Source organism: Dermochelys coriacea, chromosome 2, assembly GCF_009764565.3.
Source record: "Dermochelys coriacea isolate rDerCor1 chromosome 2, rDerCor1.pri.v4, whole genome shotgun sequence".
NCBI classification, from domain to species: Eukaryota; Metazoa; Chordata; order Testudines; family Dermochelyidae; genus Dermochelys; species Dermochelys coriacea.
This window is the reverse complement of record NC_050069.1, coordinates 227,071,053-227,098,811: the sequence shown is the minus strand read 5'-3', so window position 1 is coordinate 227,098,811 and position 27,759 is coordinate 227,071,053. Positions and strand designations below refer to the sequence as shown.

The 27,759-nt window shown below is 40.9% G+C and overlaps 1 protein-coding gene across 2 annotated transcripts in view; it reads left to right on the top strand.

Annotated features, from left to right (window-relative positions):
- Positions 1-27,250, top strand: part of LOC119851679 (pituitary tumor-transforming gene 1 protein-interacting protein-like) — a 59,783-nt gene extending 32,533 nt beyond the window's left edge. Inside the window, exons 6-8 of one of the 2 annotated variants that reach the window (XM_043509349.1) lie at positions 19,046-19,112; positions 24,449-24,544; positions 26,910-27,250. In XM_043509349.1, coding sequence (XP_043365284.1) covers positions 19,046-19,112; positions 24,449-24,544; positions 26,910-26,975 — 229 coding nt within the window. In that variant the 3' untranslated portion in view covers positions 26,976-27,250. The remainder of the gene's footprint in view (positions 1-19,045; positions 19,113-24,448; positions 24,545-26,909) is intronic. The other variant, XM_038391897.2, reaches the window with a different exon arrangement.
- The last annotated feature ends 509 nt before the right edge of the window (positions 27,251-27,759 follow it).

Below are 27,759 nucleotides of genomic sequence, written 5' to 3'. Positions count from 1 at the left end.
ACGTAGTGTAGAGACTATATTTAACTAACAAGATGCCCTTTTGCCTAATAAGGTTTTTGCCTACCCAAAGTTCTTAACACCTTGTGAAAAACAAAAACAGTGCCAAAGATACAACTATTTGCAGTGGTCATGGGCAATCTTGTCTGTCCCACTTGTAACCATTTTAGCAGTTCTCACATTGGTCTGAGCTTACATAGATTCATAGATACTAAGGTCAGAAGGGACCATTATGATCATCTAGTCCAACCTCCTGCACAACGCAGGCCACAGAATCTCACCCACCCACTCCTGCAAAAAAACCTCTCACCTATGTCTGAGCTATTGAAGTCCTCAAATCGTCGTTTAAAGACTTTGAGGAGCAGGGAATCCTCCAGCAAGTGACCTGTGCCCCATGCTACAGAGGAAGGTGAAAAACCTCCAGGGCATCTTCCAATCTGCCCTGGAGGAAAGTTCCTTCCTGACCCCAAATAAGGCAGTTAGCTAAACCCTGAGCATATGGGCAAGATTCACCAGCCAGATGCTACAGAAAATTCTTTCCTGGTAACTCAGATCCCACCCCATCTAACATATATGTTCACCTATAGTATATGCTGAATCCTTTTACATTGACGTCACTGTGAGACTCAGTCATTCTCCAGTTAAGATTTAAGGTTTTCTCCATGTAAATGAAACTACTAAGGATGAATAAAATGAAAACTTTCTGATGATTTTATGGCATAGCTAGCGAGGCAAAGTTAAGGTAATTTAAGTGCCTGTTTAAAGAATGCAACCTTAACCTTGAATTCACTGGATTTCAATTTTTTTTTTAAATAACACTTTAAAAAAAAAAAAAGTTGATATGCAGTTAAATCAGTGTGTCCCTGCAGACTTATCTACACGGTCTTGGAGGGAAGGATTTACTTCAGTATTTTTTAATGCTCCTAGGTTTGGTTGGAGAGGAATTATTCTTGCAAACTGTAGGAGGCTCACGGTAACGACATCTTTATCTAGCAGACCTTAGGAAGTCTGGAGGTGCAGGCAGGGAAGGGAATCAGTATTGCACTTGATCGGCTGGCAACAAAGTTCCCTGTTAGTTGCAGTACCTATCCGCTCTCCTGTTGAGGAGACTGATGCTGCAGATCATTTAAGGTCCTCAAAAAGGGAGTCCCTCTTCTCTATATCTCTGTAGGCCCTTAGCATCTTCTTCTATACACCTTTTAGGTTCTATAGAAGTGTGCCTCCCTTTCTTTCAGCTTCTAATAGCTGATGGTAGAGGCATTGGAAGATGGGTAGGTGGAAAATACTGTCAGGAGACTTGAGATTCAGCAGACCTGGGGAAAAACTGGCCTATGTGACTTGTGCTCTTGGCCCACTGTGTAGGGGTTTCCTTGGAGGTGAAGACTTCTTCCTGGCTCCCTGTGATCTCCTCCCTGGTGCCCCCCTACATGAGCTTTAGGGCTCTTTCTACATGGGAGAACTGAGTGGCAAAATTATACTGTTGTAATTATACCACTGTAGCTATACCAGTACAGGTCCCTGTGTGGATGTTCTTGTTCTGGAATAAGAATGTCTGCATGAGGAGTTTTATATTTGCATAGCTCTAGTGGTATAATTGGGAGGTAAATTTCCCTGTGTAATCAAGCTCTCAGTAGGATTTTCAGCCCCCTGGTAGTCTTTAACATCCATCCCCTGTAACACTTATGGGGAGGGCAAGCCCCACCTGCTGCAATTCTCAGAAAGCTTCTTAGGAACCATTTGTAAGTCTTAAGATATTCATCGGGTTCCCTGGGTCTCGCTTTCCTCCCATTCACCCCTACAAAAAAAAGCACTAATGGGTTCTCCCTGCCCACCTGCATGTAGCAGACACATTTTGGGAATTAACAAGCCTGCTAAGGCTTGTGGAGGTTCAGTGGTGGTACCCAGTAAACCTACTAAGATGTGAAAGATCAAAAAGCTTCTTAAAACCAGCAGTTTTGTTGTTGATTCTTCCCTTCTGGGTTCTTGATCTTTCCCCATCCTGTGGAAAATCTACTCTGAATTTCCTAAGGTCGTCAGGAGCAGGGCTGACTTCCTGTGGGCCTCAGAAGGTGGGGCGTGGAGAGCGGTGTTTGAAAATTGGGACCTTGGTGGTGGGCCAAAGGTTTGGGATGCATTCTAGCCTCCTGAGAGCTGCCCTTCAAAAGATCTTTTGGTGGAAAATCTTCCTATTGAGAAGCCAAGCTGGTGATTGGCTTACACTGAGATCTGTCTCTGCAAGGAAAAAGGCTGGAGAAATTAAAATTAAAAATAAAGAAAACTTGGGCATCCAGCAGTCACATGGCATATTGTACTAAGACTGCATGACCAGATAATCCATAGCAATGTTTGAAATTTGAAGAGGTAGCTTCTGAAATTAAATGTTTTTCAACTGAACATTGGTGCTGTGCACTAGCTCTGAGCTAGGGGTGTCTAGTACACTAAGTTTTTCTTTTCTTCTGTATTTTTGCTGTGAAGTGGGGAAAATGTTAGACTATTTGAACTATAAGTAACTCTATTTAGGGTATCATAGTTAGAAACTCTTGTCTAATTTGCTTTACACTTTTAGGACAAATCTACCTCGGTGTGAGGTTAAATTTTCAATTTTGAGACTGATTTTATGGGAGGATGGAGGGAAACTTGTTTTAGAACATAAATACAGATGCAATCTTAGCTATGGAGTGATTGCTGTCGCTCCATAATGTATCCTAGTGCTTCCTGTTATTCAAATGATATGCAACTTTCTTTTCTTAAAAAGTGAGATTTAGTTCTTAATGGAAAGCAAGAAATATTGTGCTAAACCCCAGAATTGGTCAGTGCCGGATCACAGTTCACTAATTGATTTTGAAAATGAGGGCGGGAGAAGAGGGAAATGATAGGAAGTGACATGTACTACGGAGTATATCTGCTCACATGATTTCTCTGCAAGAACTTTCAGGGTTGATAAACACAAACATTCTACTATGAAAGTGAAATAAATATACTAATCTACAAAGCACTGGTATGATACAGTTGTGTTAAAATATCAAATGCTTGATCATTATGAAAAGGCATTGTGTGATTCTGTTACTTTTCAAAAAAAGAAGAGTACTTGTAGCACCTTAGAGACTAACAAATTTATTAGAGCATAAGCTTTCGTGAGCTACAGCTCACTTCTGTATCTCACGAAAGCTTATGCTCAAATAAATTTGTTAGTCTCTAAGGTGCCACAAGTACTCCTTTTCTTTTTGCGAATACAGACTAACACAGCTGCTATTCTGAAACCTTTTACTTTTCAGTGAGCTAAACGGAGGTATCTTCAAATTGCGTTTGAAAACCAAGCAAAATAAAATCCTTTGCACATTTTCGCTTCACTGTTCTATCCAATTGTGTCTAGAGCACTTTGTAGGTATTTTTGTTTTCTTTGGATCTAAATTCTGCCTTTTTATGTACTTACACGTGCATTATTATTTAATTGTTATGAATTCGTAAGGAAAAACCTCAGTCTTAAAGTTTTTTGGTAGTTATCTTGTAGGTATTCAGATTATTGTATGTGGAACCTTTAATGAAGAGAGAGCAAAACATATCTTGCAACAATTCTGTGACTTGTTGTTTACCTGCTACCCTGATGGAAATACCACTCACCTGACCACCTGTCCTGGAATTAATTGATATAATTGGATTAAACTGGTTTGACTTTCCTGTCAAAAATATCTGTAGAGAGTCCATGATGGACAACTGCTGCTGCTCCTTAGGAGCTTTGACAAGAAGAGTTCCTCAGGACTCAGTTCTGTCACTGCTGCTATTTAACATCAGTCTGTAATCTTTAGGAAGTATAGTGAGTTGACTATGATGTCTGCAATATGCAGAAGACAGGCAGGTCTGTTTGTGCCATTCACCCAGACAGCACTGTGTCCTATATATCTCAGTACGTATGGAAGATTGGAGCCTGGTTGAAGATCAGCGGGGGAAATCCTGTGAGAAGCAATGGAGCACTAACATCTTACCCTTTAAAGGCATGTGCTTTCTTGAAGTTAAGTGTATGCACACCTTAAGTATCATACTGGACTTACTGACCCTGGACGTTCAAGTAGCAGCAGTTACCTAAAGTGTTGTCTTCCCACTCCAGCTATCAAGGTGAATCCATCCTTTCCTCCTGGATAATGTCCTAACCATAGGAACTTATGTATTTGTACTCTGCAGTTTTAGAATATTGCTACTCTCTCTACCTGGATCCAGATGAGAAATTTCGAAGTAGCTACAGGTGGTACACTAATGCTGCAGTTAACTTAAAGCATATCAAGTCCGTGCTTTACAACCTGTACTTGTTCTTTATACACTCCCAGATCCTGGAAGTGGATCTGCTGTAGACTTTAAAATCCTTCTTATCTTACAGACCACCACTTCTGGAACCCAGTACAGCAGGGGTTCTCAAACTTCATTGCACGGTGGCCCCCTTCTGACAACAAAAATTACTACACGACCTCAGGAGAGGGGCACCGAACCCTGAGCCCTGCCACTCTGGGCAAGGGGGACCAAAACAGAATCCAAGGGCTTCAGCCCCAGGCAGCAGGCCTGTAACCTGAGCCCCACTGCCCAGGGCTAAATTCCTTGGGCTTCGGCTTTGGCCCTAGGAGGTGGGGCTCAGCAAGTCTGAGCCAATTCTGGTGACCCCATTAAAATGTGTTCGGAACCCTCTTTGTGGTCCTTACCCACAGTTTGAGAAGTGCTGCACAACAGCAACTGCAGTTAGGCAGCAAACCATTTAGACCAGATGTCGATTTGAGGAAGCAGGGAGCTAATGTCTTCAAGAGGAGACCCAAGGCACTCGTGCCTTTCCCAAGGGAGGTCAGAAAGTACCTGTACTATCCTCTGGTGACTCAAGATATAGATTCTCACTTCAACAGAATTCCCACAGAATTTGAAAATCTGATGTTTTCATAATTATCATTCCATTGTTGAACCTAGGGTAGGATTGAGTATTAACTAGCCTTCTGGATTTTTTTCCCCACTGTGCTTTTATAATCCGCATGCAGTGCTTAGATACTGTGCATATAGCACTTCTGGAGCTATTGGTTGATAGAAACCAGGCTGAGAGAGAAGCACTGGTGAAGTTTTTTTATTGTGATAATAAGGTCAGATAAGACCCCTAGTTTTTGTGCGGTAGAGATGCTAAGCTGCTATAGTCTTTGTAAGATCTTCTACTTGGTGCAGGGTCCCCTAAAATCCTACACAGATAGTTTTTGCTCCAGTTCTTGAGAGAGCAATTTGCCTGATCTGGTAGTAAATTGATAGCAAGATGACTGCCAGCAGTTGGAAGGAAGAGGAGAGCAGTGGCTGAGGGAAAAGATGTAGAGTGAAAATCAACTATTGGACAAATCCAAACAGGAGGATTTATATAAGCTGTCCGCTATCTTCGCAAAAAGGCATTTTAAAAATGTACTTCTAGTATTGTTTCTGTAAATGCCCCAAACTAAAATGGCATGCTTCTGTGATTGCCATAGTGTAAACAGTTAACAAACTAAGCTGATCATACAGTACTTTTTAGACTAACTTCCATAATTCAGAAAAAAAGTGTAAAAGCTTTTTTTAATCTGATCATACTGTAATGTTTCTACTGATCTTTCCCTGGGCAGCTTCTGTGCAGCTTTGCTTAAATCTGCCTTACTTTGTGCTCCATTTTACTTTTGACAACATCTCCTAAAATTAAAGGAGTACTTGTGGCACCTTAGAGACTAACAAATTTATTTGAGCATAAGCTTTCGTGAGCTACAGCTCACTTCATCGGATGCATTCAGTGGAAAATACAGTGGGGAGATTTATATACACAGAGAACATAGATTCATAGATACCAAGGTCAGAAGGGACCACCCTGATCATCCAGTCCGACCTCCTGCACAGCGCAGGCCACAGAATGTCACCCACCACTCCTACGAAAAACCTCACCCATGTCTGAGCTATTGAAGTCCTCAAATCATGGTTCAAAACTTCAAGGAGCAGAGAAGCCTCCCTCCAGTCAACCATGCCCCATGCTACAGAGGAAGGCAAAAAAACCTCCAGGGCCTCTCCAATCTGCCCTGGAGGAAAACTCCCTCCCGACCCCAAACATGGCAATCAGCCAAACCCTGAGCACATGGGCAAGATTCACCAGCCAGATACCCAGGAAGAGTTTTCTATAGTAAATCAGATCCCATCCATCTAATATCCCATCTCAGGGGATTTGGCCTATTTACCCTGAATATTTAAAGATCAATTACTTACCAAAATCCCATTATCCCATCATACCATCTCCTCAATAAACTTATCGAGTAGAATCTTAAAACCAGATAGATCTTTTGCCCCCACTGCTTCCCTTGGAAGGTTATTCCAAAACTTCACTCCTCTGATGGTTAAAAACCTTCGTCTGATTTCAAGTCTAAACTTCCTGCTGGCCAGTTTATACCCATTTGTTCTTGTGTCCACATTGGTGCTGAGCTTAAATAATTCCTCTCCCTCTCCTATATTTATCCCTCTGATATATTTATAGAGAGCAATCATATCTCCCCTCAACCTTCTTTTAGTTAGGCTAAACAAGCCAAGCTCCTTAGTCTCCTTTCATAAGACAAGTTTTCCATTCCTCGGATCATCCTAGTAGCCCTTCTCTGTACCTGCTCCAGTTTGAATTCATCCTTTTTAAACATGGGAGACCAGAACTGCACACAGTATTCTAGGTGAGGTCTCACCAGTGCCTTGTATAACGGTACTAAAACCTCCTTATCCCTACTGGAAATGCCTCTCCTGATGCATCCCAAAACCGCATTAGCTTTTTTCACAGCCATATCACATTGGCAGCTCATAGTCATCCTATGATCAACCAATACTCCAAGGTCCTTCTCCTCTTCCGTTACTTCTAATTGATGCGTCCCCAATTTATAACTAAAATTCTTGTTATTAATCCCTAAATGCATAACCTTACACTTCTCACTATTAAATTTCATCCTATTACTATTACTCCAGTTTACAAGGTCATCCAGATCCTCCTGTATAATATCCCGATCCTTCTCCGAATTGGCAATACCTCCCAGCTTTGAAACATGAAACATGAAACAATGGGTGTTGCCATACACACTGTAAGGAAAGTGATCAGGCAAGGTGAGCTATTACCAGCAGGAGAGCGGGGGGTGGGGGGCAGAGGAGGAGGGGGAACCTTTTGTGGTGGTGATCAAGGTGGGCCATTTCCAGCAGTTGACAAGAACATCTGAGGAACGGGCGGGGGGGGGGGAAATAAACATGGGGAAATGGTTCAGCAGTCCTCCCTGGATTGGAATTAATTTGCAAACTGGATACAATTAATTTAGGCTTGAATAAAGACTGGGAGTGGATGGGTCATTACACAAAGTAAAACTATTTCCCCATGTTTATTCCCCCCCTCCCCTCCACTGTTCCTCAGATGTTCTTGTCAACTGCTGGAAATGGCCCACCTTGATTATCACTACAAAAGGTCCGTCTCCCCCGCGCTCTCCTGCTGGTAATAGCTTACCTTACCTGATCACTCTCCTTACAGTGTGTATGGTAACACCCATTGTTTCATGTTCTGGGTATATAAATCTCCCCACTGTATTTTCCACTGAATGCATCCGATGAAGTGAGCTGTAGCTCATGAAAGCTTGTGCTCAAATAAATTTTAGTCTCTAAGGTGCCACAGGTACTCTCCTTTTCTTTTTGTGGATACAGACTAACTGTATCAGCTGCTACTCTGAAACCTTCTAAAATTAAGTTATTCACCGCTACACGTTGCAGTGGGAGGATCATTTTGGGAAGATTTTCTGTATTCTCAAATAAATAGACTCCTTGTCCCTTGCTTATAGGAAATTGTACACTAACTTCAGCTTGATGGGCCAAAATGTGTTTCTTGCGTACCTGATCTCTGAAAATTTACCTAAAATGTAATTCTGCTGGGCAATACTGCAATAATATATTTAGGAATCTAGGGTTCTCCTCTGTGAAGTAGGTGTATGTTGCAGTATATTTCCACTTGCTTATTCTGAACAGTTCTAGGAGGAATGAGTGCATTCCAATTTGAGAACAGCAGAGGAACAGTATGCAGTCTTATGTCCATGAACCAAAACATAACTGACAGGCTTAATTTTAGTTCTGGCATCATGGAAATACTTCAGGACTTGCCTACCCAGAATACCTTTAGGTTTATACATTGCATGGTCTTCCATAGTTAATCATGTCCATAAATATAGGTTTAATATGATATTGATGTGATATTACATACTCGAAAAAGGAAGGGGTAGGGTATTATTGTGACTCTTTTTTCAAGTGACCTCATCTTGGAAGGATCAGATATAATACATTATGCTGCCATAACAGATGGCATAGAACCATGGAAAAGCATTGTCATTGACTCTGGATGCAACTGCTTAGTTGTTGGGTTTTTTTTGTGTTGGGTTTTTTTGGCTGGTAATAACGTGCATAGCCAGAGGGTGGGAGGAATATTTAGTCAACACGATTTTATATCAAGCGGAGAAAGTTTGAGAATGTGAAGGACATTTACTTACAAGTATGCTCTGTGTTTTGCCAAAGGGATAGCAAGCAATGGACTAGCTTTTATTAAGGGCATCTTTGAGTAGTATAACTGGGTAAATTGTTAGTGGAAGAGGGAGATACAGATCTGACACTATTAATAGTAATTATTGGAAGACTTAAAACTGACAGGGATGTCAACCTTGCTGTCTTTTAATACAGTACATAAGCTTCCAAATTTGACTGTGTAAAATGGTTCTTCTAACTGGTATACAAATTCTGTAATTTTACCAGATGCACATCATTTTAGATCTGACCCCTGAAAAAAGTTATAGTTAAGATTAAGGCTGTTGATTGATCGCAGTTAACTCACATGATTGATTAAAAAAAATTGAGATTAAAAAAACTAATTGTGATTAATTGCAGTTTTAATTGCAGTGTTAAACAAGCGACTACCCATTGAAATTTATTAAATATTTCGGATGTTTTTCTACATTTTCATATATATCTTGTAGCTGAAATCAGTGTACATTTTTATTAAAAATATTTGCACTGTAAAAATGATAAACAAGTAATAGTATGTTTCAATTCACCTCATACAAGTACTGTAGTGCAATCTTTGTCCTGAAAGAGTAACTTACAAATGTAGAATTTTTTCTTACATAACTGCACTCAAAAACAAAACAATGTAAAACTTCAGAAGCTACAAGTCCACTCGGTCCTACTTCTTGTTTAGCCAATCGCTAAGACAAACAAGTTTGTTTACATTTACAGGAGATAATGCTTCCCTCTTCTTATTTAAAATGTCACCAGAAAGTGAGAACAGGCATTTGCATGGCACTTTTGTAGCCAGCATTGCAAGATATTTACATGCTAGGTATGCTAAACGTTCGTATGCCCCTTCATGCTTCGGCCACCATTCCAGAGGACATTGTTCCATGCTGATGCTTGTTAAAAAAAAAATAATGCATTAATTAAATTTGTGACTGAACTCCTTGGGGGAGAATTGGATATCCCCTGCTTTGTTTACCCACATTCTGCCATATAGTTCATGTTATAGCAGTCTCGGATGATGACCCAGCACATGTTCATTTTAAGAACACTTTCACTTCAGATTTCATAAAACACAAGGTACCAATGTGAGATTTCTAAAGATAGCTACAGCACTTGACCCAAGATTTAATCTGAAGTGCCTTCAAAAATATGAGAGGGATGAGGTATGGAGAATGCTTTCAGAAGTCTTAAAAGAGCAGCATTCCAATGCAGAAACTACAGAACCCGAACCACCAAAAAAATCAACCTTCTGTTGGTGGCATCTGACTCAAATAATGAAAATACATATGTGTCAGTCCGCACTACTTTGGATGGTTTTCGAGCAGAACCCGTCATCAACATGGACACGTCCTCTGGAATGGTGGTTGAAGCATGTGCATCTTGCGGTGCTGGCTACATCACTGCCATGAGAACATTTGTTCTCACTTTCTGGTGGTGATGTAAACAAGAAGTGGGCAGCATTATCTCCTGCAAATGTAAACAAACTTGTTTGTTTTAGCAATTGGCTGAAGAAGAAGTAGGACTGAGTGGACTTGCAAGTTCTCAAATTTTGCATTATTTTATTTTTGAATGCAGTATTTTTGTATGTAATTCTACATTTGTAAGTTCAACTTTCATGATAGTTTGCATTACAGTACTTGTATTTGTTGAATTGAAAAATATTATTTTTTGTCTTTTTACAGTGCAAACACTTGTAATCAAAAATAAATATAAAGAACACTGTACACTTTGTATTCTGTGTTGTAATTGAAATCAATATATTTGAAAATGTAGAAAAATCTCAAAATATTTAAATAAATGGTATTCTATTATTGTTTAACAGTGCGATGAATCACAATTTTTTTAATCCCTGCAATTAGTCGCAATTAATCACTTGACAGCCCTAGTTAAGATACTTAAAATGGCTGCGAATGCATAGTGGTTGTCAAAGAGACAAAGAGATGATTGGCTCTGTCCCACTGCCTAGCCTGCTTCCTACCACCCTATCTGGATCCTTTTCTTTCCTTAGACGTCACTTCTGCGGCACCCAGCCTGAATCTCACCAGTCGTGTAAAAACATCTAGGCACCCCTTTCCCAAAGCTAATTCAAAATAAAAGTTTAGTTACGTAGATAACTTTCAATTGACAACTTGTCTGCCGTGCTTAGCTGCTTGACAGGGGTTGGGGGAATTCTGCAGAAATACACCTGAAAGACTGGGGGGAGGGGGAGAGTTCTTGTTTCTTAAGAAGCTGCTAATTTCTCAGTCTAGGTTAAGTTACAAGTGAAAAATGTACTCCTGAAGGAATTCGATGCCACTGCACAATGCAGAATTTGTGCAGAATTTCATTTTCCCCACAGAACTGGGGCTGCTGGCTGCCAGTAGGGGCTGTTGGACTCTACAGTGCCCAGCTCGTAGTGAGTCGTGCGCCCATCCTGGGCGAGATGGAGGCTCTGCACTGCTGTGCTTGATCCTCACGCACCTGGGGATGTGAGCAGGCCCGGGACACTCAACTTTGGCAAAGGGTGAGGAAGGGCAGGGCTATACCGCGACCCCCAGAGGGACAGTAACTAAGCTGCATGGAGCAGAGCCTGTGACTGAGCTCTGAGGGGATGGGGCACGGGTGAGCTCTGGGGAGCTCTGGGCAGCTATCTGGGCAAGGGGGGATCTATGCAGCCCCCTCCACCTCCCAACTAGAACTAGGTTGTCATAGGATTTCTTTAACTCTCTACTCTTGGGGGAATCTTTTTGTTGTCTTTATTGTTGACATACTTTGCTGACGGGTATTTTGAAATGACCAAAATAATTGAAACTGGAGTGATTATATTGTGGTGTTTTTGACAAATAAAATATGCAGAATTTTAAAATATTTTGCCCATAATTTTTAATTTTGGGGAGGCAAATTCCCCCAGAGTAAGTTAGGAGCAGCACTGTTGTTCTTTCTATAGCTGTCCCCTTAGATACGGTTTTTTTCATAAATGGCTGTTTAGATCAGCAGAGGCAGTTGGAAATGCAGCATCCCCTAGAGTGATTGTCGTCTTAATTAGTTTGATGTAGTCTACCTTCGTTTTACCACCTTTTCCTTGTGGTGGTGGTTGCTGGTGCTGCTGCTGCTAGGGAGGGTTTGGAGATGGCTTTGCAAAAGGGGAGATTAGTGTTTTGAAGTCTTTTCAAGTATCCAAAAATATCTTCGGAACTACATCCACCAGTCTTAAACTTCTCCTGTAGAGTTTCTAAACAGCTTTTCTGGTTCTAATAACTTATTGTGTGGAAGAAATGTTGTTTCTGAAGCTTACTGTTTAAAGAAAAAATGCTCTTGTATTCAGTACCAGCTATTGTGTGTTCCCAGCATTCTCAGTGCCCAGAGCAGCTTGACTAAGATGTATAGTACTAGTGAAGTTTCTCGGGGTATTGTACGCTGCACTTTCAAGCAGTTTTGACTTGATTGACTTAAGTATTCATAGAACAACTCAATCATAAGTCACAAAAGTTAGCAAGATTAAAAAAAAAGCCTATTAAACCAAGTCCACCACCCATTCATAAAGGTCTTTCAATAATATATTCAGGAAGTGGTGGTTTGAAAAGGTAGGTGTCTGTTAGAATAAAGCGGCAAGGCTAATGGTTCTAGTTACCTCTTTTTATCACAGGCAAGAAACTTTATCACTGAATCCTGAAGAGTTCCAAAGAGTTCTGACAAATTGAAGAATAATGCAGGCGTAAATAGTTTGTGGTTAGAGCAGTAGAAAGGCAGACAGGACTTCAGAGTTCTTAATTATAAATAGTAATAATAAATGGATGTTATATGGTGTCTGCCCGAGTTCTGTCTTCTGTTTCTGTGTGGTCTTGTCTCTTTTTTCACATATTATGTGCTTGCTTTCTTCATGGGAGGTTATAAAACAAGTATAGGGCTTTGAAGATGTAAATAGCGTAGGTGCTAAGCAGTAGTATCTAGTTTTTAATATGGTGACTCTTGGTGTATTGACAAATTTGGTTTTTCTACATGCAATTTACAGAAATCCACTATAAGATACCATGTTAATAGGGTTGCCAACTGTCTAATCACAAAAACCCAAACATCCTTGCCCGATCTCCAGCCCCTTTTCCCTAAGGCCACGCCCCTGCCCTGTCCCTTCTCTGAGGGCCACCTCCCTCTGTTTCTCACTCTCCCCCACCCTCACTCACTCTAACTGGGCTGGAGCACAAGGTTGGGGTATGTGTTCTGGGCTGTGGGTTGGGGCCAAGTGATTCGGAGTATGCAAGGGGGCTCTGGATTGATCCTGGGGTAGGGGGTTGGGATGCGGGACGGGGCTTGGGGTGCAGGATCTGGGAAAGGGTTTGGGTGTGGGAAGGGGTTCTGACCTGAAGCAGAGGGTTTGGGATGCGGGCTCTGGGAGGGAGTTGGGGTGCGGAGGGGGCTTGGGGTTGGGGTGTGGGAGAGGGAGTGGGGGGTGGGCTCAGGGAGGGAGTCTGGGTGCAGGAGGGGGCTCAGGGCTGGGGCAGGAGGTTGGTGTGTGGAAGAGGTTGTGGGATGTAGGATCTGGGAGGGAGTTTGGTGTGGAAGGGGGCTGGTTCAGGGTAAAGGAGGGGGTGCAGGCTGCAGCTGGATGGCTCCCACCTCATTTGGCTCCCAGAAGTGGCGGCATGTCTGGCAGCAACTGTAGGCTCACGGGCATCCAGGTGGCTCTGCAGGCCGCCCCTGCCTGCCAGCAGCGTCCCTGCAGTTCCTGTTGGCTAGGAATGGGGAACTGCAGCCAATGGAAGCTGCGGAGTCGGCACTCAGGGAGGGAGCAGAGCACAGAGACCTCCTGAATGAGTTGCCTCCTATGAGCCACTGCCAGACATGTCACTGCTTCTGGGAGTGGCATGGAGCCAGGGCAGGTAGGGAACCTGCCTTAGCCCCACTGTGCCACCGGACTTTTTGTGGCCTAAAATTTCCCAGATTGGCTTCAGTAGCCTCTGGGAGATCAAGGCCAATTCTGGGAGACTCTTGGCCAAACCAGGAGGGTTGGCAACCCTACATGTTAATATTGTTTGTTGGCTGTATCATACAGGGGGTCCCCGGTATACCTCTCCCCTTTATCGATCATTTTGCATATCCATTGTTCATCAGTAGGAGAATGTGTTCCAATTCCTCTCGGTCCCGATAAGCATATCCATCGCTTCTCGTTTTGCAAGGCTTTTCTTTGGGTGCTTTCCCCGGCATTCAGGAGGCACTGGGAGGGAGGAGGAGGAGTCGGGGGACAGGACATGCTCAAAGGAGGGGGTGGAACTGGGCAGGAAGAGGCAGGGTGGAGGTGGGTGTGGTGGCAAGAGGCGGGGCGGGCCATTATTTGTTACGGGGAAAAATTCCCTGGTATCCATTGCCCTTTTCAGGAACACAACCTGAACATAAACCAGGACACACTATAACTGTTTGTGTAGCAATGGCTTACAAGCTACTAAAATAGCCAGGAATATAAGTGTGTTTCCTACTTGGAGATGTTTAGATTGCGTGTTTATTGCAGGTTTAATGTTTGTGAGGGGAATAGTAGTTGTTAAATAGCGCAGATGGCTAGCAGTGTTACTGTCTTTCTGGAGGCATGTATAGTTATTTACAGCTCAAATGTTTGTTTAAAAACAAAGGCAACTGTTTTGTCATAATGGTACAGAATGCATTTATGTATTCTAAGTCATAGACTTATCATAAAAGCAAGTTCTGAACTCAGAAAGGAATGAGCTAAAAGACCATTAAGCAGGTTAAAAACAGATGATTCAAAAGGTTTAAAGTTTAAAATTAAGCTCCTTTTAGTGAGCTTAACTTTAAAAGCTAGACAACTTTAAACACTGGTTATGAACAGTCACAGTAATCATTGGTTATGAGTTAAGATTCCTAAACATGTGCTTAAATTAGAGTTACAAAGTACATTTAACTGTAGGCCTATACCTGCTTCTGCTGAATGGATAGTGATCTTTGAATGGGTAGCTATTCAGTATTTCATTTGCTCCATCGTTTAGTGTATAGTTCCATGACCATTAAAACCCTGCTCTGAATATAGTAATTTATTTGTGGGTTTTTTAATGGCAGTGCTTCACAAATATTAATCTTCCTAACACCCCTATGAGGTAAGGTGATATCCCTATTTTACGGATGGAGATCTTAGGCATAGAGAGATTAAAGTCAAGTGTCCAGTAAGTTGGATGCCCAATTTGAGATGCCACGGGCCTGATATTTTCCAGAGTATACAGCATTTCATAATGCTTTATATGTTCAGAGCAGAGCTCCGATGGATTTCAGTTGAAGCTGAGTGCTCAGCATTCTGCACATTATGTCCCAGGTGTCTAGAGGTGATCACTCAGAAAATGAAGAACATACAATTCGTGACCACTGGTGAAAAGTTTAATTTGTGACTTGCCCAGCATCACATAGGAACTCTGGAAGAGACATGGATAGAATCCAGATTTCCTGGGTAACATTCAGTTGTTTTAACCAGGTGATCAGCCTTTCTTCTTCCTGCAGTCCCTTGCTTCATTTACTGCACACCTTTTAGTATGCACATGAGGTAGGGGTTCAACAGACAACAGTGTCATTCACTATACAGCACTGATCCATTCCCTGGGCACTGGCTATCCTTTGCACTGAATGAGTCAGGAGTCCCGTGGGGAAAAAAATAGTTTGTGATTATGTAATTAAAGCCTATAGCATAATGAATACACATAGTATTAGTCCTGAGGGAAATTTAAAATTCTGCGCACAATATTTTAAAATTCTGCAAGTTTTCTCAATAAATAAATGCAGAGGCTTCAGCATGGCAGTGGGGAGGACAGGCCACTGGCTGTACAAAAGTGGGAGATCACCCTGCAACCTCCCCACCCCTGGGACACGGACTCAGTGGTGAGGCTGCACCCAACCCTGACACAGCATGAGGCCTGTGACTGCCCCAGAAACACCCTGGGGGCCTGCGCCAGGCACACCAGGTGTGGGGCAGGCAGGCTTAACAAGGCAGGATCCAAGTGTGGAGGGGCACAAGGTGGGGGGATCCAGTTGTGGGGTGAGGATTCTGTGTGGCACAATCTGGGTGCAGGCAGTTCAGTGCGGGGTCTAGGTGTGGGGGGATCTGGATGCACAAAGCTCGTTGTGGGAGGGGGTTGCAGGTGCAGAGGCAATAGGACTCTGCAGGGGCTTCCAGATGAAAGTGGTTGGGGCTCAGCAGAGGGGTCTGGGTGCTGGGGGGGTGGGGTGGGGGTCTGGGTGCACCTAGTTGGGTGTCCATGGTGTTGGGGTCTAGATGTGGGGGCTCAGGGTGGTGGGGGGGTGGAGCTCATCAGGGTGGGGGGTTTGATTGTAGGGAGCTCAATGGGAGATGGTCTGGGTGCAGAGGGGCTCTAGATGCAGCAATTGAGGTTCAATGGGGTGCGGTTCGGGTATGGAGCGCTAGGGGGGTTCTGAGTGTATGGGGAGAGGCTTGATGGGGGTGTCCTGGTATGGGAGGTCCAGATGCACTGGGGTTGGGCCAATGGGGAGCAGCTCCCTATACAGTGACTCCTCTCCCTGCAACTGAGGAATGATGGGGGCAGGAAGCCAGGGAAGATGCTGAGCTTTCTGCAGCTGGGGGAGATTTCTGGGGGTGGGTCTGACAGCCCCAGACGCTCCTTGCAGGGGAAGTCCTGTCCTCTCCTGCTCCAGCCCAGTCCTGCAGTGATTTACCTCTCCGCTGGCTGCTCCGGGTGCCTGAAACAATGTACCTGCACAGCTAGGGACTGATGCTTGACTGCTCTTGCAGTTTCCCTTCGCTTCCCTGTCAGTCATTTTTTTGCAAGGGACATGAATTCTGTGCACATGCAGTGGTGCAGAATTCTCCCAGGAGCAATATAAAAAGGAATTAAGGTTGCCCAGGCAACCATTTTTTTTAATGTGGCTTTTAATGTAATTTTTCTATTTTTTTTCTTCAAACAAACTGGAAAAAAATTTACATCACATGGAATTATATTGATGCCCCACATAAGTCATCACCAGGGTTTGGCTGTTTAGAACCACAGCATAGCCTTCTACCACTTGAACTAAGGTAGTAGCTGGTAGCAGAAAGTGGCTGTTTATCATCTATGTGGCCTACTCACTAGAGAATGATAAAACATTTTGCCAGTGGTTTTACAGATATTTGGTGACAGTAGAGGAATGTGGAGACTCCGGGTTCCTGGTTTCACTTCCAGGTTTTGGAGCAGTGTATATTCTAGGGGTTATGGAATCCTGTCACCAGCTGATTCCCAATTCATTTGTTCGCCACAGGCCGTCCCCCACCTGAAACTTCATCCCTTCTATCCCTGTCCTCTTCAGCTTGTCTTAGGGCTTGTCTTCACTATCAGGATAAGTTGACCTAAATTACGTTATTCCAGCAACGTGAAGAACTTAACTGAAGTCGATGTAGCTTAGGTGGATTTAACATGTTGTCTTCACTGCACTGCGTCGACAGGAGACACCCTCCGGTCAACTTACCTTACTCTTTTCACGGATCTGGAGTACCAGAGTTGACCAGAGAATGCTCTGCCATTGATTGCAGCAGCGTCAATCTCCCCAGTAATCTCCCTTGTCTTCCTCCTTTTTCCCCTCCTCCAAGCTTCCAGTTCTGCATTTGAGTTAAACTAACTTCTTTTTCATGCTGTTGGGGCCTCAGCAGTCAGATCAGTCAGTCTCCCTGCTTTCAGTTCTGTGTGCTTGACACCTCAGCAATACCAAGCTTCTGGGAGGAGCAATTCCAGGGAAAAGTCTAGCTCAGCCCTGTGGCCCTGGGAGAGAGCATACTCTGTTGCTCTTGGGGATTGTACACATGCAATCTGGTTGACACACAGGAACTTTATGGCAGTGGAGTGTGCTCAGTGCAGATGGAATCTTTGGTGAATTTAGCTGTCAAGCTGCCACAAGCCTCTGAGCATGTGTGAGCTGCTTGGGTGGATTGTGAAAAAGGGCACACCTGGAATTAGGACAACTCCCCTTTGCCAAATTTCTAGTCTCAGTTCCAAAGTATGGAGGCTCTGACCTTTTTAGTGAAAAAGTTGTAAGAATCTTTTAAGAATGGCAAAATGTATTTTCCCCTAAATTTGTTCTCAGATATGGCAAAATCATTTCTACCAAAACTCCTCCCAGTCGTCTTCCACACTCCACCCTAGAAAAATCAGCCAGAGACAGACTGCTAGCACGCAGAATCTCAGCTTGAATGGTTAGATTGGTAATGTTACTGGCAGCTGAAAACAGGGTCTTACCACTGAAGCTGTTAGGCAGTGTTAACTAGTGACTACCAGTGCTACCTATGATATCATAATATTTTTAGTATGTCTCCATTTTTTTTTTACATTCTAATGTTTTTTTTGACTGCTGCACATGAAGATGTCTTCATTTAATGCCTAACAAACATTAACACAGGTAGCCTCAAAACATTGCTGGGACGCAAGGGGTGGAGGATAGAAGAGCTGATATGTTCTGTCTTATGGTTGGGGAAATTGACGGAGGTTTGACTTATCACATAGGAAGTCATAGGTAGAGCCAGGAAAAGAACCCTGATCAGCTGACTCCCAGTTCATTTGTTCGCTACAGGCCGGCCTGCCTCGTCTCTTAGCTATACTTTCCTCTGTGTAAAAGTCTGACCTTTGCCTTAAAGTCAGCATACCACTAATTGCAGGTTCCAGTGCTCAGCTCAGTCATGATACTGAGTACAAAAATCAGAGTTCTGTCGGCACACTGTTTCATCAAGCCCATGTGTACTAGCGGTTAACAAACCAGCATCTTCCTGCTCCTCCCATACGAATTTTGTTGAAGGAGATTAGCAATAGCATGATGGTACCAGCATCAGAATTGCAAGACTTTTTTTGTGATTACTTCTGAAATGTTACATTTCTGTTTCCTTTTTTAACATAAACTAAAGTGCAGTAAACAAAAATATTACTGTACTCTAGTATGTTTTTATTTTGTTTAAAAAAGTTATCAAAGCATTTATTTCAAACAAATTAGAAAAGCATTCTTCCACTAGTATATAAAAAAAATTAGTTGCCAAAGTTATTCCTTTTGCAAAGTTGATGGTATAGTTTAGACAGCTGTATTTTAATTTACTCCTTGTAATGTGTAACCAAATAATAATGCTAATATAAAATTTCTTCTCGTTGTAGATTTGTGATATTGAATTAGCATTCTGCAGCATGCAATCTGATATAATTTTACAACTATATTCCCTGCTTGGCAGCATAGTGACATTTATGAGATAGTTCCCTGGATGTAATTAAGGCAGTGTATTTTCAGTTTCCTTGCTTGTTAATATGATCCTAATTGATGGCTTGATTTGTTAATGGGGAGTTGTACTGCGTTTTAGAACTGTAAAGCTGTAAGCTTTAGAATTTTAGATTTAGATTTTTAAAAGTTCTAATGCAGAATTATTTTTAAAAAAACAACAACAAAAAAAAAAAAACCTGGTCCAAATGGACTCAATTGTAGTTGTTATACCTTGCTTATAAAATGTCTTGAAACAATCTAAAATATAAATATTTTCTTGATATTTATTTTTCAGGAAACATGAAAGAAAAATGAAACAGGATGAGATACGCAAGAAATATGGTATGTATGCTAATCTTACTGTAATATCTGAATAAAGTCTTTCTTCCCTGTTCACACTATTTAAATAGACATATTCCTATCATATTGGTAATAAATATGGACCCTTTCACATTAGGATTTTGAGTCCAGGTTAATAGTGATGAAAAGTCACTACTATTTGACCGTTCAGTGGCCTAAGTAAAGTAGACTGGCTAGCCTTAGTCCAGTTTCATGTGGGTGATAATTAGAAACATTATTAGCATTCACAGCAGGAAAACAAGGATTAAATGGAGATTTTGGAGCCTGAAGTACTTTCATTCCTGCTATTAGTTGTTCCAAAATAGATTTGTGGCACAGTAGTGAGAATAGGGAAGTATGAGGGAGCTTTGCACTACCATTGCCTGTGTTGTGCCTCTTACTGGAGGTCTTCATTATTCAGAGCTGTCAATCTTGGCTCTTTTTTTTATTTGGTTTGTTCGTGAGGCTACTGATGCCATGTATTCAAATATGCATGATAAAAAGATATACTGTGTTTTTTATCATGTAAATTAAAAAGATAGTGATTCTGTATTTAGAGCTCTGACTAGCCACTCAAAACCATTTTAGTTTCCAGTCTCTTGTTAAACTGATTGGCAGGAGCTGGGAATGTCTTCATCATTCTGCACCTAGTCCACTGTCATATGCAGGAGTGTTTTAGATGAGCACTAAAGGGATTTTCATGGATAAAGGAAGCTTGCAATAACATGAGCTCCTTAGTGAACCTTAAGAGTAGGAGAAGGGGAAATTGTTACAGAAACTCTAATTTTTAAGTGTGCATATAATTCACAAATTTTGATTCTGTAGCAGTGTATAACATCACTGATCTTGGCCTTCAAAGTTCTGTTCCATTTTAAAATGTTTGATTGAATTATATGGAGGTAAATTAAAAAAAAATAATCAGGGTATTTTGTTTTAAGATTAATATTCCCCCCTTCCCTTCCCCTCCCCCGGCTTGTGTTTCTGCAGACTTGATGGGTTCAGTCCTGAGGGGTACTGAACTTCCTGTAATATCCAGTAAAGCACTCACTACTGAAGTCAGTGGGACTACTCAAGTGCTTGAAGTTGAGCATGCTGGATCTTGTCAGAATGCTTAGTGCTTTGCAGGATTGAGCCCTATAATCATTTGCATTCAGGCTATAAATCTACCAAACTCGCAGATGCATTCTTCGATCACATGCATGTCAATGTGTCACCCTGCTCCCACTGAAGTCAATAGTTCTGTCACTGACTTCAGTGGAAGCACATTCCAGCCCCCAGTGTGCAAGTATTAGTCTTGACTTCTAATAAAATCATTTGATGTACCCATTTTTGCACACAACTTGTTTACAGAGAAGTTGTCATATAGTAGTTTAACAATTAGACTCGGAAACTTCAAAAGTTAACTTTTTTATAAAATGGATTTATTTGCAAGGTAAGTTTCGTCTGTTGCATCTTCAGATGACACTTATTTACATTATCAATCCAAATGCAATTTCTCTTAATTAATAGATTTTTCAATAGAGGCACCAAACTGGGTTATAAAGATGTGTGTGTGGTTGAATAGGAAATGGTTGAAAGAAGAGATGTGTTGTACCTTTTTTTTAAATCCTCAAGCAACATCAAATGACTCCGAATAGATGAAACTCTATTCTGAAATTAATCCAAAAGTTAGTACACTGAATAAAGTACAAATGCTAATTTTCATCTTTGAATTACTAATTCTCATCTTTAAATATGATTATAAAAATAATTAAATGAGACATAATACAGGTCCTCAGCACAGCCTTGAATCTCCTTGATCTGTCTTCATTTTTAGCTGTCTAGTAAATATAGTCTGATAAAAATTGCTGCAGAAAATTATGGAGGCACTAGATTATTTTACACTGCCTCTTACACATTGCAGAGGGGATTCACTGTTAAGTAGGCAAAGACGAGTGGCAGAATGACAATGGCTTTGTTAACCTGACTCTGTAAATTAAGATGATCATGCCTGAAATGTCAGCCCTTGGTTGGCTTTAAGGGAATGCCTTTTTCCCATTTCACCCACCAGCTTTTCTTATCCCATTTAAATGGTAATTACACATTTATAATGCATTGCAGGTGTTGCTCACTTCAGCCATAATCCTTTGGGAGCACTGGAAGCAATAGAGCTTTAGTAATGGGGAATATTCATTTTGAATTGTTTTTGTTGCAAAATTTGTCACTATTTTTCATTTGCTCGCATATATGAATGCACTATGATTATTCAAATTATACGTTGATGGTTTAACAACCTTTAAAATTGAATTTAGAGTATTTTCCAGCTTGCGTAAAGTACAGAGAAACGATGATTTAATTGCCCCCATATTTGCTGCTATTGTACATTTGATATAGCATCAGTAAGATGCTGCTTTACTGTCTGTACTTCTGGATTTTTGCTTGGTGGTAGTGGAAGAGGCCTACCTCTCCAAGATGATAAAGAATGTCCTTTGTCGTCAGTTACACATGATGATTCGCCTTCATGATTTGGGCATTCCACACTCCTTGTTTCCTCTTAAATTCTGTAAAGACACTTGATAGTCATTCTAATGGTGCATAATCCTATTTCTGTACTTTGATTTTACATAAAACATTTGTTTAAAAGTTTATCACAAGAAATAGTTATACTGGCCTAGATGGGTATATTTTACTTTGACTTTCTGTAGTGTTCTAAATGCAAAACAGTTGAATCTCTTCTAAGTCATTATTTTTAAATTTTTGTAATACTTATTTTTATTAGCTTGAAACTTAAGAGTTGAGAACAAGTTGACTATTTTGAAGTTGAAATATAATATGAAATTTAAGGAAGAAAACCTGTGTTTAATGGGGGAGATGGAGCAATCTGCTTGTGGTTTTTACAAGCCCGTTTCCTCATGACCAAGCTCAGAAGTGACCTGAGTCAGCCCTTATACTGGGCTTCAGGAGACGTATCTAACAAGTTTGTCCTCTGAACTTCAAAGCCCAAACCAAAGGTTGGGTTTTCACACCTACATCAAAAGGAAAACCACCACAAGGAGAGAAGCTCCTTGTGCCTAGCTCAACACGGTGGGTGAGCTCTACCTGAATTCAACTATCTGACTTTCAGCTGCAGATCCTTCCACTTTTGAACCATAACATCCAAGATGTAGCAGCTGGCTCCAGCCTGTCACCACACCTACAATTTTGCCCATCCTCTTATTGGTGGTTCCCCAGATCCTTTTTGCCCACCATCACATATGTCAAGTCTCCTTTGCCACTAAGAGACAATACAAGCAACTCACTGCTGTCTTCTGATCTCTATTTCTAGTGATGATCTCAATCTGCATTCTCAGATAAGAAAAGGGAAAAAAACTAAAAATGTTGGTGTATGAGATGTAGCAGGTATGGGTGGGATGAATAAAAACAAAGGGGAGGTTGGGAGCAAGGCATATAAGTAGGGCCCTACCAAATTCACAGACCTTATTTCATGGTCATAGGATTTAAAAAATCTTAAATTTTACAGTTTCAGATATTTAAATCTGAAATGTCAGTGTTTCGCAGTGCGGGGTCCCGACACAAAAACAGCTCGTGGGGTAGGGAGTTGCGGTATTGCCACCCTCATTGCTTTGAAGGCAGCGGCGCCACTTGCAGCAGTGCAGAAGTGAGGGTGGCACGGTATGGCACCCTTACTTTGCGCCAGCACCAGTAGCAGTGCATAAGTAAGCATGGCCATATCATACCACCCTTACTTCTGCACTGCTGCTACTGACAACGCTGCCTTCAGAGCTGGGCTCCTGGCCAACAGCTGCAGAGCTTCCTGCAGCTCAGAAGGTTCCTGGAGGTAAGTCTTATCCAGCCCCGGGGTGCCCTTGCAGGGGACGAAGTTGATCCCTCCCCAGCCTGGCCAGGACTAGCGTCTGGAGTCCGGCACATGGTAGGAGCCCCTGACTGGAGCATCCCAGCCCTGCCCCTCCCCAGCTCCGGGCTCAGCGCTTGTGGAGCAGTGCAGAGAGTTGCACAGCATCCCATGACCATAGCATCCTGGGCAATCACCCACCCAAAAATGGCTTTGCGCCCCCCCCCCCCCCATGACATGCCACCCTCACTTCTGTGCTGCTGCTGCTGGTGGCACTACTTTCAGAGCTGGTTCGTGGCCAAAAGCTGCTGCTCTCCAGCCACTCAGCTCTGAAGGCAGCAAGGAAGGAAGGCAGGCAGGCATACCATTTCCCCTATGCATTCCTAGTCTCCTGGAGGATAGGATAGGAATGAAAATTCCTTCGCTCATTTCAGGAGCCTTTGTTCTTGATGCTGTGAAATTAAAATTTCTCCCTGTAATCAGGCAGGTTTGTGACCGGTAATACCCACACTGGACTGACCTATAGGTTTAGGTCTGAAAATTTAGATACCCTAATATGTAGTATCCCTTTTAGGATAAAAGGAAACTCCTTGAAATTAAAACAAGTGAAAACTAGTTAAAAATATTAATAATTTGTGGAAATTGCACTAAAGGATATTAAGCCTAATAGTTTAGTAAAACTAAAACAAATATCACTATGAAAAGCATCTGCAGTAATGCTAGGTAGGACAAAATTACGTATGCTGTAAAGTATGAGGATTAACAGTCTAAACGATCAGTGGCTGGGGTAAGAAGGATACTTCCCCTGTGCAGTGTTGTATGGTTAAGTGCATTATAGGAGTTTCATACCTTCCTTTGAAGAATTTGGATTTGGCACTCTTGGAGACAGAATACCACCTCTATTCATTCTTGATGGCAGTGGTGACTGGAGCTATTCTGTGCTGCTTTTAGAATGATCATGTAAAGTATGTATTTTAAACCAATCTTATGAAAGGCAGGTGTTAATTAGAACTTCACCAGGCGAGGTTTAACACAGAGAAATAAAATAAAGAAAATGTGTGAATTCCTTTCAGGAGAAAAATAAGTTTTCACAGTGTTCATTTTTAGTTGCAGCAATTCACATCTAGATTCCCGCTGGTTAGGGCAACTAGTCAAGATGGGAACCTTTTTGATTAGCATAAGATTCTTTTTTTTATGAAGGCTTCAAAGAATTTTATTTTATCAGGAAGACCCTTTCATCCCAAAGTTCATTTTGTCACTGATTTTTTAGAAGTTAGGTTCTTGGAATTCTGTGTGGAATCTAATCAGTGTGGAGAATTTATAGTCTACTTGGTGACCAGTGTAGTAAAATAAATGTTCATATCTAGTATTGCTACTTTAATTTTATATAGCTAAATATTTTGTAAAGCTATCTAATTTATTTCTTCTTAAATAACTACTGTCGAGAGGTTTATATCCAGAATGTGTTAAAAAAACCTCTCTACATTCAACATGTCATTGATTTAAGTTTTTTCATCTTTGCATAAGATTGATAATATCCATTATTTACTCCCCTGCTTGAATTACCAAGGATCTACTATAGCATTGCACATTATTCTATTGATAGATGTTACATATAATAAAGTAAGTTGTTTACTGGAGTATAGAAACTTCCAGAGGGATTACTAAGGTGACCAGATGTCCTGATATTTAGTTGTTTGTCCCGCGTCCCGACGCCATTTGTCTCGATATTTTGCTTCAGCAGCACTCCAGCTTTGCTTGCTTTTTGTTTTGTGTTGGGGCAGGCGAGGTTTTTGCTTATGGCGGAAAAAAACCTAGAGCCAGCCCTGGTGGGGGGATGAGCCTGTGGCTGCCCCACCATGTGTCCCAATATTTTGTTCTTGTCATCTGGTCACCCTAGGGATTGCTGATGTGTGTAAAAAAAAAAAATCGGTGTACTCCTTTTTATAAAGACATGCATGTTACTTTGAGTGTGCATATATGGGAGTTACGTTTTACTGATTCTTTGTCAATCTGCCAAAATTGATGATTAACCCTGTTGAATTAATGAAAATTCTGTTCCTCCTGAATCCAGTTTCTGAATATACATTGTGTAGTAAGATAAATCTGTCATATTTGTTCATGGAAAACATCTGTCAATAAAATAGACCTAAAAGATTGATATATTTTCTGATACTGGTTTAAGGATAGAAGGCTATAAAATAAGTTATACACAACAAGTATACAAGCTTGATCTTGGCTTTGTATAGGATTTAATCAGAAAATTGAAAAACATTTAGTTTTAAATCATAAATAATAGGGACGTCCATCAAATTCACTAGATCTAATACATTCCTACCATTTATAAGAGACTGTTTTGTGTAAAAAAAAAAAAAAAAAAAAAAAAAAGCTTTGAATTATCAATGATTCAAGTAATATCATATAGCTTTGAATCATATCAAAGATTCAAGTAATTGTAATATTTATTTTATTTTACTAACCCCTATAAATCATATTACAATGTAAACATCTGTACAGTGTAAATATTTGTATATCTGAGAGTTTTTGTGGTCCTGAAAATAAAGGAGGTAAACACTCCTCTCTATGTACAGATGTTGCCTCATTAATATAAATGAGTTACATTGGGAGTTAGGGAACACGTACCCCTAAAGGAATGGTTGTTTTCATCACATTTCAGCCTACTGTAAATACCAAGCTTTCTACTGGGCTTGAAAATGTATTGGTTGTTAGCCAGTAAAACTGGCTAATATTGTCTTGCCTGGCAGTTGGTTATGTTACTCGCTGCGCTCTGCCTAAACTGTACCTGTGACCAGCGCTCCATGCCACTGTTTGCTTGTATTCATTAAACAGAGCAGTGAATGGTAGGCACCTAGACATTGAAACACACCCTCTCCACCTAGTGAATAAAGATATGCTGGGACACAATGTGGAGGTTGGAAATGAATGGTACAGTCTTCTTTCCTCTTCCCCTTTCTTGTTACTGACTGTTGTGAAGAGGGGAATTTGGTCAAGAGCTTTACTTCATCAACCTATTTTCCTGCCACCTGCCCAAGACAAAGCAGCTAGGAAAGGTGGTGCTCCAGGTTTTCCAGGCATCACTTGCCAAAACCAGTTTGAAGGATTGCAAAAGTCCTTCTGCTCCTTCACAGCATGGGTCTGCCACTAGACTCCTCTGGGCCCCTTTATCCTCAGTATGCACTTCCGGCTAGTGAATGTCTGGTAAGTTTCTCAAGGTCTTGTTGAAAATTACCACTATATGGAACAATGATTATTGCTGAACTAAGCTTTACAGAAGATGTTCACAGATACAATGTCTTTGCAGTGCTTTCTATGGCAATATTCTGGTTACATTAAAAATCTTTGATAAAAGCACACACTGTGACCTGGATTAGGTGATGCCTTTATTCTTGTCCCCAATAGTTTGTGAGTTGTAGGTGATCTGTGTTTGTCCTTAGAGGACATTGGCTGGTGTCACAGAACTACTGCATATCACTGATGGAATTTGACAGGTTTTTGCTCAAGAGTGAAACAGAATTAAGCCAGCATGATGACCTCCCACTTTTTTTGAAGGGATGGTCCTCTTACCGCAAAGCTGAATTTATTGGCAGAGCAGTTTGAAACTGATTCTGCTTAGCCATCTCCACACTTAGTCTTCGATAAAGTAAAGAATTGGCAAATAGCTACAGTATCCTTCACAAGTGAGAAATACTGTTTCTCCTTAATGACTTTTCATGAAGAAATCTTTCTCGCTTTTATGTTTTACTCTTCATATAAAGTTCATGACTTTTGGTTGAGAAATAAAATGACTTAAGAGTTTATTTCTAATCTACTATAGATGAGTAGTTGTATCTTTATACTTTAAGACTAGGATCCATTTTTTAAAATTTTGTATTTGTACAAAACCTAGCAGAGTTTTTGGTCTGTGACTAGGGTTCCTATATGCTAGGGTAATACAAATAATTAATAAATGCTGTCCTCTTTTCTCCAGGTCTCCTTCAGGATTCTGATCATCCTTACAGTAGATTTGAGAATGAATGAAAACGGACACTGTTGAATCTCCTCATCGAAAGCTAAGATTCCAGGATAAATGAGCACTTTTATTTTGCTTTTCAGTGGTCTTCAGGCTTCCTTTCTTGCAGGTTTTCAGACAGTAAAAATAAATGCACAAATATTTACTAAAATATGCATTTTTTAATCTGGCATGTTTATCTTTTAGAACTATAAACTTTTATAAACACTTTTGATTTTTGAAATATTTGCCAATTGTGCTCTCATTAAATGTAAAATGTCATTTTTCCACTTTTAATAAAGCTTTTCTTTGGAATCTGATTTAAATAGTTAGTTCAAATACATGATTAGGAAGCTAATACCTTAGCTCACCTTTCTCTTAAAAAAAAAAAAAAAAAAAAAAAAAAAAAAAAAAAAAAAAAAACACTCTGTTCCCATGTTCCTAAATAAAGATTTTCTTTCTAAATCTGTTGTATGCATATAAGTGATGGCAAGAGTAATGGAAGTGTTTGGCACTGCAGACATGTGGTATTGGTATTGACAAGAAATTACAGCTTACAAATTCTTTAGTATCAAAATAGTATGTGAAGAGTTTTTTTTAAAGATGCAAAATGTGATTTTGCATAGCATAATCCGATGTAATAGCCTGGTAATATACAAACGTTTCTATGTCCTTGATGTGGAGCAAAAGTTTTGAGTTAGTAAAATTGGCACAAAATCTTTTTGAAATGCATGCAAAATCTGTGTATACATTTGTGTATAAGCTTGAGAGGTAATATCAGGCTGTTTTTTAAAAACAAAACAAACAAAAAAAAAAAACCCAAACCAAA